Genomic DNA, 18287 nt, shown 5'->3' on the forward strand with positions numbered 1-18287 from the left:
TCATCAGTGTGGAGTCGAGAAAGGAATATATTTCCTTCTTCTGAATCCATCATGCTCTGTGTGTGTGAGGGAAAAAAAAAAAAAAAAAAAAAAATCCTCATTGCTTCCAATCTCTGCTCTTTATTTTCCAGTACATTTTTGGGTGAGATGAACTCTGAGCCATTTCATTATTCTAATGCTAATTGAAATGTGAGCATTTAGGGAAATGTAGCCCCCAGAGCAAGTTGCCAGTGGGAGTTGAGCAGAGAAGAGGTGGAATCCTTTATTCTGGCAGTTAAATGCAGCAAGGTTTGAAATGAGTAATGGAGGGTTATTTATTTTTTTTTTTTTTATATTTTCTTTTATTTTTTCACCTCGATGGCATGGATGCATTGAGGGAGAGGGCTTTGGGTCTCTTCCTGAGGCTGTTTTATTTGGTCACAGAGCAATTGCAGCAGAGCCATGGAGTAATTGCAGTGCCTCTCGCAGTTCTGCTCATCACCTTTGCTGGGTAAAGATGATGGGAGCTGCTTTCCCTGCTTGCCTACAGGTTCATGCGATGCCCAGGCAGGTTTTCAGCAGGTCACTGACCCCAAATCCCCAGTCCTGCCTTCCCCTTGCCAGCAAACCTCCATAAAAGCAGCAGGAATGGGAAAAGTAAGAATGGGGGGAGCCAATGCAACACTCCACTTCCAATTGCCCCATATTTATCCTGCGTTGTGGTGCTGGAGTGTTTTCCCTATGGTGCTGGAGGGATCAGGGTGATGCTGGGGAAGTCGGAGAAACTCGTGATTTTTTTTTTCCCTGTGCTCGCTGTTTGTTGTGGTTTAGTTTTAACCCTTTGGGGGCCAGGGAGCAACAGGAAAGGCTGGGAAGGGTTTGGAAGCCACCAGCGTGAGCGACTGTGCGCTGTCAGATGCACAGACATCTGAACTGCTGTGAGAGGTAGTATTACACGAGCGCTTTGTGCCTAGAAAATGTCTTTATTGCTTTGAAAACGAAAAATGCCAATAAGCAGTACGTGAAAAGGAATGGGGAAAAAAAGCCTGAACGGACAACTCCAGAAACAGATATTGGGTATTTTTTTTTGGAAAGGAGCTTCTCTTAAGTTGAGGAAGGAGAAGAAGGTGCCAGTTTTTGCTGGAATTTGTGTGCCTCTCTGCTTCACACGGAGCAAAGCATATTCCTTCACCCCCTGCATCGCTGCTGGACCCGTGCCTCCCCTTTTGGGCTTGGGAGGGCTGAGGCACGGGACTGGGGTGAACCCCAAAATGCTCTCAGGGGCTGAGACTGAGCACGAATGAAAACTTTCCACAAGGGTCTGTGCTTACTGGGAAGGCAGAGGTGGTTTATAGGGGATGCTTATGGGAGCAGGGGGTTGATTTATGTGGCAGAGATGTTTCCCAGCAAAGGGGTCACTGCTGGGAGCCAGAGCTGAACCTCGTTCCTGCTCTTATGTGGGAGGCATCAGGTCCTGCACCCTTTCAGGCTGATGTCAGGCCTCTCCTTGCCAGCTCTGACATCATGGGTGTTGGGGTGAGGGTGCCTAGAAGCCCAGCCTGGTCATGGCTGAATCACTCCTGGCATGTGAGTCTGATTCAGCTGGGCAAGGAGCAGTGTTTTCCCCCTGCTTGCCACGCTCACCGGGGACTTGGCCTCGTTAGGCAGCTTGTGGGCAGCCAGTGGGCAAAAACACCTTCCCCCACTGGGCTGGGGGTGAGCAGGGGAGGCTCAATCCTGTCCCAGTGGCTAAGGGATGCAGTGCCACAGCAGGAACCTCCCCACAGGCCCTGGGGAAGGTGGTGGTCGCTGCTCCATCTTGTTGCTAGTGAAAAAGCAAATGGAGTGTGGGGTGGTGAAACAACCCTGCGACCAGGCAGAGCCTTATTCATGTCCAAAAGAGAGCTCAGCTTCCAAATCAGGGCTTGAGTGTTGCTGATGAAAGACTGCCAGAGCCTGTTCAGAGAGCTGGCTTAAAAAACCCCAATGTGAGCAATCTGGGAGGCTTGTCCATGTTACCCCCTTGAGCGAGGGCAAGAGCCCTCCATGCCAGCCCACCCCAACCCAGCACTGGGGGCTGAGCCATCAGGAACTTTGGGTTATATCACTTCTCAGTGGCTGATGAGACCCTGTGAGGTGAGCACAACAGAAGAGGAACAGGGGACACCCAGTTCCTGTAGTGCTGCCCTAGGAGGATGGTGGAGCAGGCCAGCCCTGTGGATGCCCTCAGTGTGATACCCCACCATCCAGCCTCCTGTTGTCCTCTTCAAAGGAATGGCCTTTGCTTCATTGCTGGTGCTTCTGGCTTACCACACATCCTCCTTTTGGTAAAAGCCAGGGCTGGGTGGCTCCTGCCCTGGCTGGGCTGAAGGAGACAGTAACACACAACCTTCTTGCAAATCCAGGTGGTGTCAGGTGGGTAGTGAGGCAGGGGAAAGGCAGGAAGTTCCTGCCCTGAGATGGACGAGGAGGAGCTTCTGTTGGCTGCTGTCCCTCTGCCCTTTCCCATCATGCCCAGAAACTTACCTGATTTTGGGTTGTAACCCTGCACACTGACCCCGTGAGAGCTGCCAGCAGCCCTGTCTAGCCAGAGAGCCAGCTTGGACCTGGCTGACACGGCTCCAGTTAGGAGTCATGCTCCGTACTCCCCCCTCCCAATTCCAGGGGAGGACACCCTTGGGTTTGGGGTATGCCCATCCCATCCATCCCTTTTCCTGGCAGCTGGGTGGCCTTTGCTGTGTCCCCAGCCAGGTGTGACTTATAGAGACGCACAATCTTCCCCCGACCCATCCTCACCGCCGTGACGCGGGGCTTCACTCATTGCAGGACCAGATGCACAGGCAGAACTTGGATCGCGGAGCTCCTGCGGCACAGAACCCCTTCCTTCCACCCCCGCGTGCCGAGCAGCCGGCGCGTTTGTCACCGCGGGTCCCCAGCCCTGGCACCGCGGGGGGCTGGCTGGCACACGGGGCTGTCCGTGGGGACAGCGGGCACCGAGTGCCAGGGGCGGCCGGGCCGGGGGCTCACCCCGCTGGCAGCGTGGGCAGCGCCTGCGTGCGCCGGCACGGTGCGTGGGGAAGGACAGACGGAGGAGTTTGCCATCTGGGCCTCCCTACTCCTCAGCTGTTGCTATGGCACTGCGGGGATGCTGCTAGGCAGGCGGTGGTGGCCCTGCGTGTGTCACCCCTGGGCTCCCTCGAGGTGGGGAGATGTCCGCGGTGTGTAAAGGCTCCCTCCTCACCCAGCCTCGCCAGGGGAGAATGGGGGCTCTTAAGATGGGTGGGTATTCAGGGTGTACCCGTGCAGCTCGTAACTGCTTTCAATGAGGTGAGAAGGATTCAGAGCAACCCAAGAGGAGGTGGCTCACCGTGGGGCACAGTGGCGTGCAGGATTTTTGGGTTTCACTGGCAGGGGCAAGAGGAGGCATTTTGCTCTCCTCCATAGACATGAAGAGCACCTTCACTCTTTCCTATCGGGCTGTCCCAGCAGTCCATGACAGCATCCGCTCCTTCCCGTGGGCCTGGCCGGGGGTGGGAGAGCCACGTCAGCGCTGGGAGCCGTGGGGGGAGCGGCAGCGCAGCCCCCACTCACTGCGAGGGAGCTGGGAGCATGTGGAGAGGGGGAGAGTGAGGGGGTGCTCGGAGCAGCAGCACCCCTTCCCTGCTGGTGCGGGCAGAGCTGAGGCACAGGGAATGCTTGTGTGTGCCCCTCCATGGGAAGGAGGCAAGAAAGAAAGGGCAGGCCTCTTCCTGGAGGGGCTGGAGGGAGCAGAACTTGCTTTGGTGACCCAAACAGCCGTGAGAAAGGCTCCTACGATGCTCAAATTATTGACTGTTCTGCTTCAGACAACAGACACAAAGTTTTCTTCTCTCTATGAATCAGCCACGTTGTGCCCAGTGTGCCTCGTGTACTACTACTCTCCAGAGATGAAAGGCTCTGCATTCCCAAAGCCTCCCATCTCCTGGTCCCAGAGGCTTTGGCTACTCCAGAGACAATCAAAAAGGTCCTTAATTCAATCCAGCCTGGATTTGCAGGACTCTTGTTCATGCAGAGCATCTATCCTGAAGGATGTTAGGATGGGAGAGGCGGGTGCAGCACCAAGTTTTGAGGACAGAAAAAGGGTGCAGAGATATTTGGGATGAAGAGTTGGGCTAAGACTCATGGTCTTGACGCTCTAGAGGTGATTTAAGCCAGGAGCACTGATCTGTATCCTCCCCCTTTCCTGTGGGCTGGCAGTTGGCTCCTTGCCCTGCTCTTACAGTCTTTCTCTCTGCTGACCAATCCTGGAGAGAGGCACTTTCCGGGCACAGGTGATGTCAGGTATTTCTTCAGGAGGGAGACAGTTTTGGTGCCTGCCAGCGCTTCCCAGACTTTTTCTGAGCCAAACATGGGGCCTGAGCTGATGGTCTGACAGGAGGAGCTGGTGGCCTAGACGGTTTTAGAGTGCATGTGACATCTGCCATGTCCTCATGTCCTGCAGGTTTTGGGGTGCCTAAATCGGTTCTGACTGATGGCTCATTTCCTTATAGTTGAAGAGGTGAGGCAGAGGTGTTTCAGGTCTAGGACAGATGTTTAATGGGAGGAAGGAGATGCCTTGTTGCTCTTGGAGGCTTGGAGGGATGTTGCCTCTGTCTAAGAGCTTTTGCAGAGCTCACCCATGGAAAACTTTCTGGGTCTGCTTTATGTTATTATCTCACCCCTGTGCAGCAAAGCCTCTTCATGTGCTTTGGCACGAGGCTGCTCGAGGTCTCCCACAGCCCTGTGACCATCCATGCACATCAGCAGTGCTGGGCCCTCTCAGTGAACCCCCACAAACAGTCCCTGAGGCGTCCTATGGGATCACCTTTGGGGAGCCCTGCCGGTAGATTGAGATTGGTGATGCTTCCCAGCACTACCCTGGCACTCTGGCTTGTCCTGCTCAGTGAAGAGCCCCTGTTTGATGTTGTCCAGGAGTTTATGGCTGGATTTGGTGCGTCCCATTTTGGGGGCTGCTGACAAGTGGGATATAAACCAAGCCCTAAGCCTGCCAGGCTTCCAAAGTGAGTGTTACTAGTGCTTGTAACTCGGAGTGTTATTGCCAGGCGCTGTGGAATGGCAGTAGTTCGGTGTTTCCTGCAGAGGGGGTTTCGGCAGGTTGTGTAGGTGCTTTCTAAGCAGGTGTGTCTGACAGCAGCCTGTGGGCTCCGCTCTCTCCCAAATCCTCTTGCTCTTCGCTCTGCACCAAGGCGTGCACAGCAGAGCTGTCATCGAGGAGGTGCTGCGGGTGAGCTCCTTGCTCAGCGGCTGCACTTCGCGCCGTGGCTGCACATCGCAGCGCTCCGTGCCCACACGAGGAGGTGAGGACCAGCAGCTGGCTCACCTCACGTGGTTCTCCAGGCTCCTGAGCGCCGCGCTCGCAGCACCAGCACCACGGCTGCCCCGGGCTGTCCCCGCCATCCCCCGAGGAGGAGACGCTCCGGACTGAGGCTGTTGGTGCAGGAACGCCGGCAAAGAGCAGCCCCGTGGATGTTGCACGGCTGCCGGCCGAGCCTCCACCCCGTGCCCCGCTGGGGCGGTCGGAGCTCCGCTCAGCCCCGGCTCCTCCGCCCGGCGCTTCCCGGCTCATCCGCTCCGCTATTCCCGTCTGAAGGCGGCTGTGCCGCTAGAGGGCAAGCGGCAGCGGCAGACAGCCGGGATGCGGGATGCGGGATGCGGGATGCGGGATGCGCGGCACGGCCGGCTCGGAGCCGCGCCGGAGCGGTGCGGGCTGCGGGAGCGCCGGGGGCTGCGGGGGCTCCGGGACCAGGTCACCGCCTGCCCGCTGTCACACTGAAAGCCCTTTGCTGTGGGTGCCCGTGCTACTGGAGCCTTCCTGGGCTCTCACCTGCTCCCTAACTCGGCATCCCCATCGCTGTGTGGCACCCACTGGTGTCGGATGGGCCCCCGGACTCGAGTGGAGCGCTGGGTCATGGATTTCTACTCTGTGCTGCTGCGTGGGAACGTGGCCAGTGCACCCCCACCTGCCCCCAGCTCTTCCACCAGTGCTGTGAGATACAGCCCCAGCCTGTCTGTGAATTGATGCGATTTGCAGCTTTTTGGATGGTAATTACAGGCCCAAAAAAAGCGTGTGCAGTGGGAAGGTGTTGCTGGGCGGGCAGTGCCTGGTCGGGGTCATGACTTTCCCTCTGGGACCAGCTTTGGCTGTGATCCTACAAGGAAGCCTCTGGAGGTCTGTCCATTTTACTGATGGGGAACCTGAGGCACGGGACAGTGGTGGAGCTGGCCTGCAAGAAGCAGGGTGAGGATGGAGATCCTTTAGGCCAGCACGGGCCAGGGCTCAGGGAGAGGGCAAGCATGGAGGGAGGGATAAACAAGGCTGTTCTCTTGGTCCTGTTGTGTTTAGCAGAGACGAGAGAGGCCCATGGAGAAATCCTGGAGGCAGAGACAAGAGGGCACAGGTTGAGAGCTGTCTCTGAGGGCCTCAGAGTAGGTAAATTGTTCTTTGCTCCTTTGATTAAACCTCTGCTGCACAGACTGGATGGAAGTCAGAGGGCTAAAGAGACCATGTGTCCTTCTGTAAGGCAGGAAGGCTGAGAAGAGCCTGGTGTGAGACAGAGCAAGGGTGAGTGAGGGCAGGAACATGGCCTTGACCCTGTAACATCACGTTACACCTCCTGGGATTATCTCGTTTTCCCTTGCAGCTGGGCCAAAGTGGGGCTGGTTATTTCCCTGTGGGCTATTGCCAAGGGCTGCCAGCGTGGTGGAAAGGCTGTGACACCCTGTGGTCCTGCAATGCAACAGCAAATTTACCCCCAGCGTCATGGCAGAGGCAACATTTGGGTGGATGTGTGTTGGGGAGGCGGTGGTGGATCATGGGTTAGAGCCGTGATACTGCTCAGGGCCTGGGCTTCACTTCAGCTGAAGAAAGGGGGGGCTAAAATCTCTCTGCAGTGCCCTCGGATCACTGCACTGGAATCAGTGCCCAGCTCACAGGGCTCCTCCACCAGCTCTGCTGTGCTGTGTCCTCAGGTATCCCCACCCCCATGTACTACCTGGTCTCCAGACCATGAGGATCTGGGGGGTCTTCCCTGTTCCCCTCTGTGTGAGACCTGCCTTGCCTGGAAGGGTGGCACCAGGAAAATATGTGCTGTATTTTTAGCTTGTTTTCGTGTGCTGTAGCAGTTGAGGAGCTGAAGGAGAAGCCAGAGCCATGTGTACAGCCTGCTTTCCTCCAGCTGCCACCCAGTGTTTCGGTGTGGTGGATTTGGAGCCTGATGGTGACTGTGTCCTTCCTGTACCTGTGTGTAGCATCGCCCCCAGCTTTGGTCTGCCTAGATAAAAACTGCCTTTTTAATTAAAACTAAAATTCCCAGCACTGGAGCAGAGAGGTCAGGAAGGATTCCCAAGCGAGTTTGATAGCACATGTGCAACTCAGGGTGTTTATTCTTGACTTATTCAGAGCTTGTTGAAGTGACATCTAAATGGTTTTGGGGTCCCAGGGAAGGGGCAGGGAGAGGCTGAGCCCAAATGCTGCTCCCCTCTTGCCTGCAGCTCTCCTACAGCTCCGTGCTGGGCTCAGTTGTGCTGGGAAGGGGACAGGGCACTGGTGCCTTTGCTGGCAGCTCTGCACTGTCCCTGGGGGACTGAGAAGTGGGTAGGAACAGATGTGAGCATGGTGGAGTCCCCAGCTTCTGGGTTGTGCAAGGCTGTCCCTTAACTAGTTCTCACCAGGAGGCTCCCACTAGGAAATGTAAATGTGGAAATGCTCAAACAGATGCTGGGAATCTGAGTACTGCTGAGGACCCTGCTTGTTCAGGGTTTTGCCAGGATAAATTAGGAATATGAATGCTCAGCTGAGCTGCTGAAATGCCAGGCTCTAACTCCTGACCCTGCCAGGACATGAAGCCACATGGGGGAGATCTCGGGTGCCTGCAGCTGCTGACTTTCCTTCTGCTCCTGGAGCAGCTCTGGCCTCATCCCCCATCTCATGCTCTCCATGGAAATGCTGTGCAGTGACCTGGGCTGGGAACAAGGAGTCCTGGCTCTCCAGTTTGTGATCCAGCTGTGCAAATGCTCCCTTGGGCCGCCTGCCCTCTTCCTGCCTGCTCCTAACCCAGGCAGACGAGGCCAGCTTGGCATCTCTTGTGTCCCTTCCAGTAGAGATGGGATTGCCTGTGGGGAGCTCTGTGACTTGGAAACCTGTCTCTTGCCCCCAAAACTCTTTGCTCCATGATGTGGATGGGTGTTCCTAGGGCAGTGAGGTGGATCCTGGCTTTGTCTGTCTCATGCCTTGCCTGTGCTCTCCCGGCCAAAATATAATCCCAGGAAAATAAGATGAAAGCCCCCGAGTCACTTGGTGGCTGCTGCTGAGCCACTCTGTGGAGCAAGCAAAGTTCAGTGGGACACAGGGTCAAGGATGATGTGTGTTCCCAGCTGAGAGCATCTTTTCCTCCTGGGGCTCTCTTTGTGCCTGTTCAGAGAAGCTGAGTCTTACTGGGGACTATTTCCTCTCTTGAACCTCACATGGGCTCCGGACACATCAGCGCTTCCAGCCTCACAGACTGACCCAGACTCTTCAGGGGAGAGGGCAGAGTAGCAAAGAGCTGAATCAGCATCACAGCAGCTCCCTTGGGAAGTGTTGTGCCCCTCATTTCAGGTCGGGGCAGATGCTGAAGGGTGTCCTTGGGAAGATCAGAGCAAAGCCTGAGCCCGAGGAGCATGGGCAGGGCATCCACAGCACAGGGACGATGGCTGGGCAGGGAGGGGCAACAAGGAGCTCTGCGGGGCTGGCACTGTGGGGGTTAATGGCAAGGTGCAGGATACAGCTGGAGTGGATGTGGGAGAGGCAGAGCCTAAGGAGGCTGGAGAGATATCAGGTGGAAGAACTGTGGCTGTTGAGGGATGTCGGGGTGGTGTGCGAGGGATGCAGCAGTCGCTGCTCCCTGCAAGATGCTGCGTGCTGGTTTTGAGAAGAGGAGCTGGAACAGGGCTGCTCTCAGGTAGGAAGCTGTGTGGGTTGCCTGTCCTGGCTCTGGGCAGCTGGGAGGGGTGTGAGTGTCTGTAGCTGGTCGCTGGAGCAGCCCTGGCTGCCGATGTGGTGTTGGGCTGTGGTGACGTGTGTTGGTGTCTGTATACCCCCAGCACTTTGTGGGTTCATCCTCTGGCCCTTGGGAGCAGAAGCCCTTGGCTCTGGGCTTGTAGCCAGGATCGCATCCCAGGGCTAAGAGGAAGCACTGTGGGCACCCCTGCCTGCAGATCCTCCAATCTGTGCCTTGTCCTGCCTGTGCTCCTCTCCAGGACTGCCTGGCTGAGGTGCCTGATGCTCCCAGCCTGGTGTTTCCAATAAGCCCTTCCTTCCAGGAGGGATGGTGGTGGGATCCTCCTGTTTTGCCTCAGGCTTGTCCTCACACCCAGGCAGACTGCCAGCACCCAGCATGTTCTGGCCCCAGGGGAAGGATCCCTGCCTTTGGAAAGGCATGGATAGCATAGATTTATTTATTTGGAGACTTAATTAGCATCTTTAAATATTAAATAGTAAACAAACTGTGTCTAGTGGGATCAACATTTACAAGCAGGGATTTTTATTTTTTTTTCTCCTCTCTGGGACATGCACTTGTTTTTTAAGTGTTTGGGGAGGAGCAGCTGTGTGTGGGCTCTGGTCGATGGGTGAGGGATGGACCCACAGTGCTTCTGGTGCAGGAGGGGAAGAAGACAGGGATGAAGGGGCAGGAGGGCTTGGGAAAAAATGTGACAGAGAAGCAGAAGTGTGTGCCTGGAGCATTGATGTTGGGGAATTGCAGAGCCGAGTGCTGGATTTTGGCATTTCCAGCAGGATGTGCCATTCCCTCCTGCCCAAGCAGGTGGAAGGGGACAGGCAGGAGATGGAGGCTCCTGCCTTGGCACAGCTAATTGCAATCAAAAGGTGGTGGTCCCTGCAAGGGGAGGTGGTTTGCAGATGATCTGCATCCTATTATCTCTGCAAATGGAGGCCTGCCTGGTAGTAGATTACACTGGGGGTTATTTATTGGCAAAGCGCTGTACAGTTTTAATTTTTCCTTTTTGCTTATTCAGGCTTTAGCTCCAGAGGAAAATAGCCTGGGGTGGCTTTGAAATGGATTCTCTCTGCCCCATTAACTTATTCAGTGTGTTTAATGGGCCTTTTTTTCTCTGAGCCTTGAAGCCATCATTAAAAGGCAGAGATTTATAAAAGCAAAGATACTCCTGAGCTTTAGTCAAACTTTGGGGGAGCAGGAGGGGGGCAATGGTGTTGCTGCTGTCTGTGGTTCTGGTGATGATGTGAGTTGCTATTGTGCCTCTCTGGAAGCTTTACACAGATAAGGGGAGCAGCTTGTTTGGGATACTGCCCATGTATCTCCACTGAGGATCTGTGGAATCAGCTGGGCTGTGAGTGAGTCCCCACCTGCAAACGATGGGACCTTATCCGGGCTCCTACACACTGGGACATTGCCTGGTGTGACCTGTCTGGGCTGCAAAGCCGCATCTCTCCAGGCTGAAAGAGACGAACTCCTCTTGCTCTGTGTAGGCTGCTCACAACTCTGTTTTCCCCTCCTTTATGCCATGCCGGGGCTGGGCAGCACTCGATGGTTTCATGGGTGTCTGTGGTCAGTGCTTGGAGCTGCTCCCCTCCATCCCTCTCTCTGCTGGTGGCATTGGGTCTAATTGCACCCTTGTGCTGGGCAGCCCAGGGCTGCAGGAGGTTGGGGTTTGCAGTCCTGCAGGGATTGCACTTGTTTAGCATGTGGCCTCCTGCATCTGTTACAAAATAGGGGAGTGTCTGGAGAATGAGACTGAGATGAAATGTCTGAGTGAACTCCTTTTTTTGCCTCTTCTAAGATCAACATCTCCACTTCTTGTTTTGCAAGTGTCTTTTTGGGGAGTAAATGTAGGAGCACGCAAGGTGTGGGTTGGCATGTCACTTGGGGACAACCTCCTGCTGGCATGGATAAAGCTTTGGTCCCCACATCATGATGTGGTGCAAATGTCCCTTCTGGAGGGGCAGCCTGTGCCTCATACCACTGACAGGAAGCAGTGGCAGGGAGGAGCTGGGGGCAGCAGGATGTGTGTCCTGGCTCACTCCTGGACATTAGGTAGAGCTGTCCCCTCCTGGGCTGGCAGGGACCAGCCATGGTGTGCTCCAAAGTGGCCATGTCACGATGTGGTGGAGTTGCTCTGCTGGGACAGCTTCTCCTATATATGCCTTTCCTTTTCTTGCTTCACGTGCAGTGTGAGCGTGCCATTTGTAACCCCTGTGTCTCTGTGCCCAGCCTGGCACCTGCCAACTCAGGACAGCCAGGCCTGGGAGATTTGTGATATCTGGAGACCCAAACACACTGAACACCCCTCACATTTCGTGCTGTGTGCTTGAAGAGTGTGCTCCTCACCAGCCCTGCTGCAATTCAGGAGAGGGGACACAGTGCTGTGGGACAGGGAAAGAACCTGCTTGCCCAAAGAGATGTGCTCAGGGTCACAGGTGTGGGGCTGGCCCCAACCCCTGGCTCCTGCTGGGTGCCAGAAGCAGCTGCAAAATGGGACTGGAGAGTGGGTGAAGTGACTCGTGAGTGTCTGAGCTGGTGGCCCTGGGCTGGCTCAGTGTCCCCATCATGGGGTGGAGGGACAGCAGACCATGACCCTGCCTGCCTGCCTGCCCCCAGCCTGGCAGCCCATCCCAGAGGCGGGAGGAGCCTTGGCATAAGGAGAAGCCGAGGAGGGACTCTGGGGCTTGCCAGGAAGAGGGAAGGGCCCCCAGCTCCAGGAGGAGATGTCTGAGGATTTGTTTGCAGCCTCCCTGGAAGCACTGACCACCAAGGCTGCCCTTGGAACGCTGCCCCGGGGCAGTGCTGGGACAAGGACACACTGGAATGAGCCAGAGGTGGCTGTGGCCCGGCAGAAACCAGCTGCAGTATGCAGCCATGCTGGGATAGGGCTGGTTCCCTATGGTGGCCTGTCTGTGACCTCCAGAACAAGGGGGAGGCTCCTTGGAGCTCCATCAGCTCCCACATCCCTCCCCAGGTCACAGTGGTCAGGGGAAGGAGACACTCAATTCCTAATGAAGAGCCGTAAAATGCACTTCTCCCCTGCCCCTGTAAATCCTTGCCTCCCTGGTGCTACCTGCTGTGTAAATTGCTGCTGACCCTGTAAATCACCCTCTGCTTTGCTCTGCCTCCCCTGAATCCAGCCCTTCCTTGTAAATCCTCTGTCCCCATTCGTTTTCCACTGCCGACCCCCTTGCTCTGCCGGTGCTGTAAATCCCGAGCCCTGGGGAGGCTGGGGGAATGGATGGGGTGATGGAGGGCAGCTGTCCCAGGATGGGTTCATCTTTCCCACCAGCTCTTTCAGGACTCACTCTCCAGTGGGAGCTGGTGGAGGACATTTTGCCTGGCTGTCTGTGGGGAAGGTCACTGTTGTGCTGCGAGCAGGGCTGGGCTGTCATCTTCAGCTGGGCTGCAGCCAGCTGGCTGTAAACTGGAGAGTGTTGGTATCCCAGCCCTCAGCAGGGCTCCTGGGGATGGCTGCTCCCCCAGGACGCATTTCTGAGACGTAAAAATAGCGGGAGTAAAGAGAAAATCTCCTTTTATCCCATAAGTGCTCAGGGTCGTGCCATAGCTTAGCTTCACATGCCCCTATGTAAGCTCCCTTCAGCTGTGGGCAGCAGAGGTCCCTTGTGTAATGGAGAATTGTCACCTGGGCTTCTGCTGGATGCTGATGCCCTGTTTCTGAGTCTTGGGTTGCTGGGATGACCGTGCTGTGTTTTTTTATCCCCTGAAACAACATGTAGGAGCTGAGGCAGGGGGTCTGACAGACACCTGCCCTGGTGGAGGTGTGGGAAGCCAAACATCAGCTCAGTGCCACGACCCAGGTGCGCTAGGATGTGCCAGGGGAGGTGTCAGTGTCTGTGAGAATGGCTGTGTCTGGAGCTCATGGCTTGTCCTCGGTACAGGCTGGAAGTGCTGCTGCTTTGCTGTGGCTGCCTGGGCTGTCCCGAGGGTGTGCAGGCAGCTGGCTCCCAGGCAGGTTTCTCTGCTGCACAGATTACTGAGTCTTCCTAAACCCTGGTGAGTGGAATCCCGTGGCACTCCAACACTGCTGTCTTTTTCCTCCTAACGAGCAGGAGTGAGCGATACCCTGAAATGCAGGAGCAGGAGCAGCTCTGCCCTGCTCCCACGGAGGTCAGTGGGGCACTGGATGCACAGTCAGATTTGGGATGGGATCACCCATGGGAGTGTTTTGGGGTGGTGCTGTCTGAAAAACTGCTGTGTGAATGCAGGACTTAGAGGGTTCTGCTTGGCTCACTGGAGAGGAAAATGCTGCAAGAGATCCCAGTGCCTTGTGATGTGGCTTTCTGGGTACCTCAGTCCTCAAGGCAGGAGTGGGAAACTGAGGTACCAGCCTAGAGCAGGGGAGTGCAGCCTTTCCTGACCCTTATCTGCAAGTCCCAGGCCCGGAGGAGCTCCTCCACTGCCTGAGTGGTTCAGGGTTTGGTTTACAGAAGTGCTGGCCCTGACTCATGTGTGTCCCTTGGAGAGGCACCGACCGGTGTCGCTTGTGGCTCAAGTCTCCCTGAGTGTGTCTGCCAGAAAATTTGTTCAGGATGGCTGGGTCAGGCATTAATACAAACTGTTGCTGATGCTCTGCAATGAACCTGGGCTTGACCCACCTGGGTGTTTCCTTTAGACCTTTCTCCTGCTGCCAAGGTTTTGGTTTTTTATTAGTTTTTCTCCCGTATCTTGTGTCTGAGCTGTGTATTAACACTGGGCTTATGATGCTGCTGTGCTCTGCCTTTGGGAGGAGGAGATGATGTGTTTGGTGGGAGCACAGGGATGCTAAACAGCACTGGGAAAGGCAGGGGGCAGCGGAGGAGAGGAGAGGCAGATTTTCAAAATCCGTATAAATAGCAGAAATAAATTTCCAGCAAACGCTTCCAGTCCTGCAGTATTAAGAAAGTGAAGCACTAGAGGATAAGGAAAGCATGAGCAATAACAGCAGGGATTTAGAAAGAATAAATCTTGCCAGACAAACCTGATTGCTTTTTCTTTTTGATGGAATCACAAAATTAGTGGCTGAGCAGAACGTGGAAATCCTAATATATTTGGATTTAGCAAAGCATTTGATATAGTGTCTCACCAAATCTTACTCTCAAAATTAGTTCAGTTTGCCTTGGATAGGACACTGCCAAGTGGACTGAGAACTGGCTTAGGGCCCTAAATTAATGGTGATGGGCTGTGTTTGGGGAGAGGGGGAGCTGTGGGAGCAGAGCTACAACCTGGCTATTCTCACTGAAAAAAAATGCAAAGCAAAGCAACAGAGACCCCCAGAATAATGATAATAAAATCCAGGAATGCGGTCTGAGTTTGAGGCACCTTATTACGGGAATATTGACAAATTGGAGAGAGTTCAGAAGCAAACAGAATGGGGTAAAAAGGCATTAGAGGGGTCAGATTACACCCAGAGGGAGGCTGGGGGCTGAGAAATCGCAGGGCTGGAGGCATTTCAGGGAGGAGCAGGTGGAGGCCAGTGGGGCTGGGATGGACATTTGGGACCTGGCAGGGAGCAGCACCTCAGCCCCCGCGCAGCAGAGACTCGCTGAGCTCCCATTTCACGGCCCTTTCCAGATATTATCAGGTAAGCAGGGAGAATATTCACCGTGACTGTCAGAAAGAACATCCCTGACCGTGGGAGCTGGGCATGTTTCCTCAGGGAAAATCTTGAGTCTTGGAACAAGCACGAGGAGATGGCCCTGGGTGATTTGTGTCAGTAGATGGGGATTTTTTTCCTGGATTGTAGACTTTGATGGGAAGCTGAGAGCTGATTGTGGCTGCTTTGAGGTGCTGCCTCCTGAGATATTTATCTGCACCTCACAGGCATTTATTTATCATTGGGGGAAAGGCTGGGAAACTGCTGGTGGCAGCTGGAATGCAGATTTGTCCCCAAGGGAGGATGGCCAAGCCCCTTCATGTTTAAAGCTTCTGGAAAGGTGGTGACCCTCTGGTCACTTTGCAGAGGATGGACAGGACAGATTGACGCTGCTCTCCGGATTTTGTGTGAGGACTTGTCTGTAGAAACAGGGAAGGATGAGGTCTTCCAGGAGGTTCATCCATGAAGCTGTCTGTCAGCACGCTTTTAAAGCAAATCTCTGCCTTTTGATGCAACTGAAAATAATTTTTTGGTATGGCAAACGTAGCTTGCTAGAGGGAATGTTGCTCTGCATGGGGAACAGCCACTCTTGAGAGCCAGTGTGATGGGGCAGGAGGAATTAGCTGGGATGAACCAGAGCTGAGGAGAAAGCCATGGAGCAGAGCTCCCATGAAGGGCTCCTAGAAGATGGGGTGGCCTTGTGTTGGTGTCCTGGTCTCTCTTGAGACCACAGGGTTTCTTCAGCCCCGCAGGGTCCTTCAAGTGCTCCCCTGCTTTGCATTTCTCCCTGCCCAGAGCTGAGCCTGCTGGGATGGGGCTGAACCAGGCAAAGTTTGGGAGGTATTTTTAGCTGTTCTAATTGTGGCAAATAAATGCCATTCTTACTTGTTGGGATTGAGCTATGGCTAAATCTCAACTAGTTCTAATGATGATAATTACCGGATTTCAATATTTATAGAAACGGGTGCTTCCTTCGTATTGACAGATGCTGCTGTGCTCTCACCTTCACAGATCGAAACCTTGCCTCATTATCACTGCACCTATTTACTTACTTGCACGTCTTTTAACCCACAGATGACAGCACATGAGAGATCTGAAAAGATGTGGGCCCAGTGCAGACGCTGTAGTCCTTGGGTAGAAGCTGTGGGATGAATAGGGAAGCTCCCCCTGAGGACCTCTGGGTTGGGTTCTTGTTTTTTGGGAACTCATGGGAGATGTCCTCAGGGCTGCAAGCTTGCCTGGTTCTGCCAGGGCTTAGCCCCCAAGGGTTGGCTGTGGCTGTGCATATTTTTGCCTGTGTTAGAGCTGTGGATGCTGCCTGGGATTCCTGTGTGCACCAGCACACGTACACTCTCTAACTGGGACAGAGCTGAAAGGTGAGGCTACACAAAGACCTCCAGTCCTGTGATGCTGGACTTGGAGGAGCTCATGGAAAAGGCTCTGGGAGGTTCCTGCCTGCAGCAGCAGTTTCTGGATGTGTCGATTTAGCAACATCATTCTCCAGTGTGGAACTGCAGAAGGGTGGGCACCTTTAGGAGCAAACGGGTGCAGAGCCATGTGTTTGGGTGGCACATGAGCCATGTGTTTGGGTGGCACATGTGCCATCCCCTGAGCCTGGGATGAAGGTGTAGATCCCCCTGAGCTGTGTCAAACCAGCCCTGTTGGGTGATTGCTGCCTGCAGATCCTCACTGGTATCCAGCCCCATGCACCCATCAGGTCTGAGACTCCCTCCTTGAGCAAGGTGTAGAAAAGATTCACTTATTCAATTTGCTATCTCTCCAGTGCCACATAAGCTGTATTGATAAATTAATCTTATATTGTTGTGACTAAACAGCCCTGCAATTTTTTACACTGTGCAGTCTAATCTGTCTTGACAGCTGTATCATTAGTTTATATTTGTTGTAATCTTATTCACTGTGCTGGCTGTGGGGAGTTTTTATTTGAGGCGCTGTGCTGCTCTGCAGGCAGTGGGCACAGCTCTCTGCTGGGCATCCTGGGGTGCTGTGGGGTGCAGCTGGGGTGTACCCAGGTGGACCTGGGTGCTCTCCCCAGGAGTCAGCCCCACATTCTGCTCTGCTGCCTAATAGCAGAACGTTCCCTGGCAGCAGCATCCACAGGCCTGACTGGGCCTCACCAAAGCACGTGGTGCTGATGGGGAGCTCCACATTGGGGTAAAGATGGAGAAAATGTGGCTGTTGGAGGAACTGCATCTTGAGGCATCCTGGAAGTTATGCTGTTTGATGAGAGATAAGTTGTTTCCTTGGTCCATGGTTTAGTTTTCCATGATACAGGATGGTCCCTGGTCCATTGCTGAAGTTACCTCTAGGTCACAGGGGGTAGAGGAACTTTGGGAGCTGGGACTGCACCCAGGGCTTTGGGGATGTTGCAGAAGGGATGGTGATGTGTGCTGGCACAGTGTTGTGAGTTGGAGGTGACAGTGGCACACAGTAACGGGGGGCTGGCTGCTCTCCTGGCTTCAGCCTGGTTTTGCTGTCCTTGGTCCAAATGGGGCTGATTCAGGTCTCTGTTGATTTTGTAGAGTCCCCTTGCTTTGCAGGCAGCTTTGCACGCACATTCTCTCAATAATATCTCCCCAAAACTGCGGAGCAAACTGCATACCCTGGGCATGGGACAGGGCAGAGGAGCCATTTTGGCTGCTGCTTTCTGCTTTGTCTTGAGCTTGCTGAATTTGGGTGAAAATTAACAATTACTGGAGTAATTGTTAAATTACAAACAATTCTATTATTTTCAGGATCTCTGACCAGGCATGGATAATTCAGTAACAGCTCAAGCCCAAACTTCTCTCTTGGTTGTGTTTGTTTGGGAGAGCATTTGGGATCTGGGAAGACGCTCCTGAAGTAGGTGTGTAGATGTGCACCTTGCAGTCTGACAGTGCAAATTGTCCTTTAGTCCTTTGACCTGTGATGCAGGGTCCAGCAGTGCTCTGTGCTGTGCTCAGATCCACCCTGGAACCAATGACTCTAATGAATGTGGCAGCTCCTGGTGCTGTGCTGGTGCTGCCCATGTCATTTCCCCTTTGCAGGCAGGGCAGAGGGTGGGATGTGCTGGGTGCCAGCTCCAGTGGCTTTGTGTATGGCTGGTGGGGGAGGATGGCAAAACTTGGTCAGATCTGTGTGGTGCCGTCAGCTTTGAGGGCAGGAAAATCCCTGCTCCAGGAGACAATTTCTTGGGAAAACATCTGTAACCTTCTGGTTGCCAAGCTTGCCGTAATGACATGAAAGAGGTTCCACGTGTCCACCATGAGTGCTGTGGAAGTCTGGCTGTGTAACAGTTCCCCACGCAGCTTGGAAGCTCCTTGCTGTAGCCCAGGTCACATCAGAGTTAAACTGCCATAAGTGATGAGATCCCTGGTTGGGAATGGCTGGGGACAGCCCCGGGAGTGGCTGAAGCCTTGGTTTGCATTCTGCAGCCAGGAGAGCCTCCTGCTGTCACTTGTCATGGGCTGCAGCTGGTGACAAGGTGACAGATGCCAGCAGGTTGAGTACAGCTGCTCAGCATGGCCAGAGGCAGGAGGTGTCCCCACTGTTGGTAGAGGCATCACATCCTCTCCCAGCTGGGTGGGGTGATGGAGATGGGTATCCCTGGCACTTACCCTAAATCTGGGGTTGGTGACAGCTGCAGTACATCTGCCAGCACGGCAGTGGCACCTCCCTGT

At 54.4% G+C, this 18287-nt stretch overlaps 1 protein-coding gene across 6 annotated transcripts in view; it reads left to right on the top strand.

Moving 5' to 3' along the window:
* The window catches only part of NTRK3 (neurotrophic receptor tyrosine kinase 3), a 206220-nt gene that overhangs the window by 1746 nt on the left and 186187 nt on the right, over positions 1–18287 (top strand). The window contains exon 1 of one of the 6 annotated variants that reach the window (XM_040077026.1): positions 8837–8957. The exons of the other annotated variants lie outside the window; for them this stretch is intronic. Within the exon in view, the coding sequence (XP_039932960.1) occupies positions 8860–8957 (98 nt within the window). The 5' untranslated portion in view covers positions 8837–8859. Of the gene's footprint in view, positions 1–8836; positions 8958–18287 lie in introns of those variants that run through there. 6 annotated transcript variants of the gene reach the window in all.

This window comes from Hirundo rustica, chromosome 13 (assembly GCF_015227805.2).
Source record: "Hirundo rustica isolate bHirRus1 chromosome 13, bHirRus1.pri.v3, whole genome shotgun sequence".
In the NCBI taxonomy this organism is placed as follows: domain Eukaryota; kingdom Metazoa; phylum Chordata; class Aves; order Passeriformes; family Hirundinidae; genus Hirundo; species Hirundo rustica.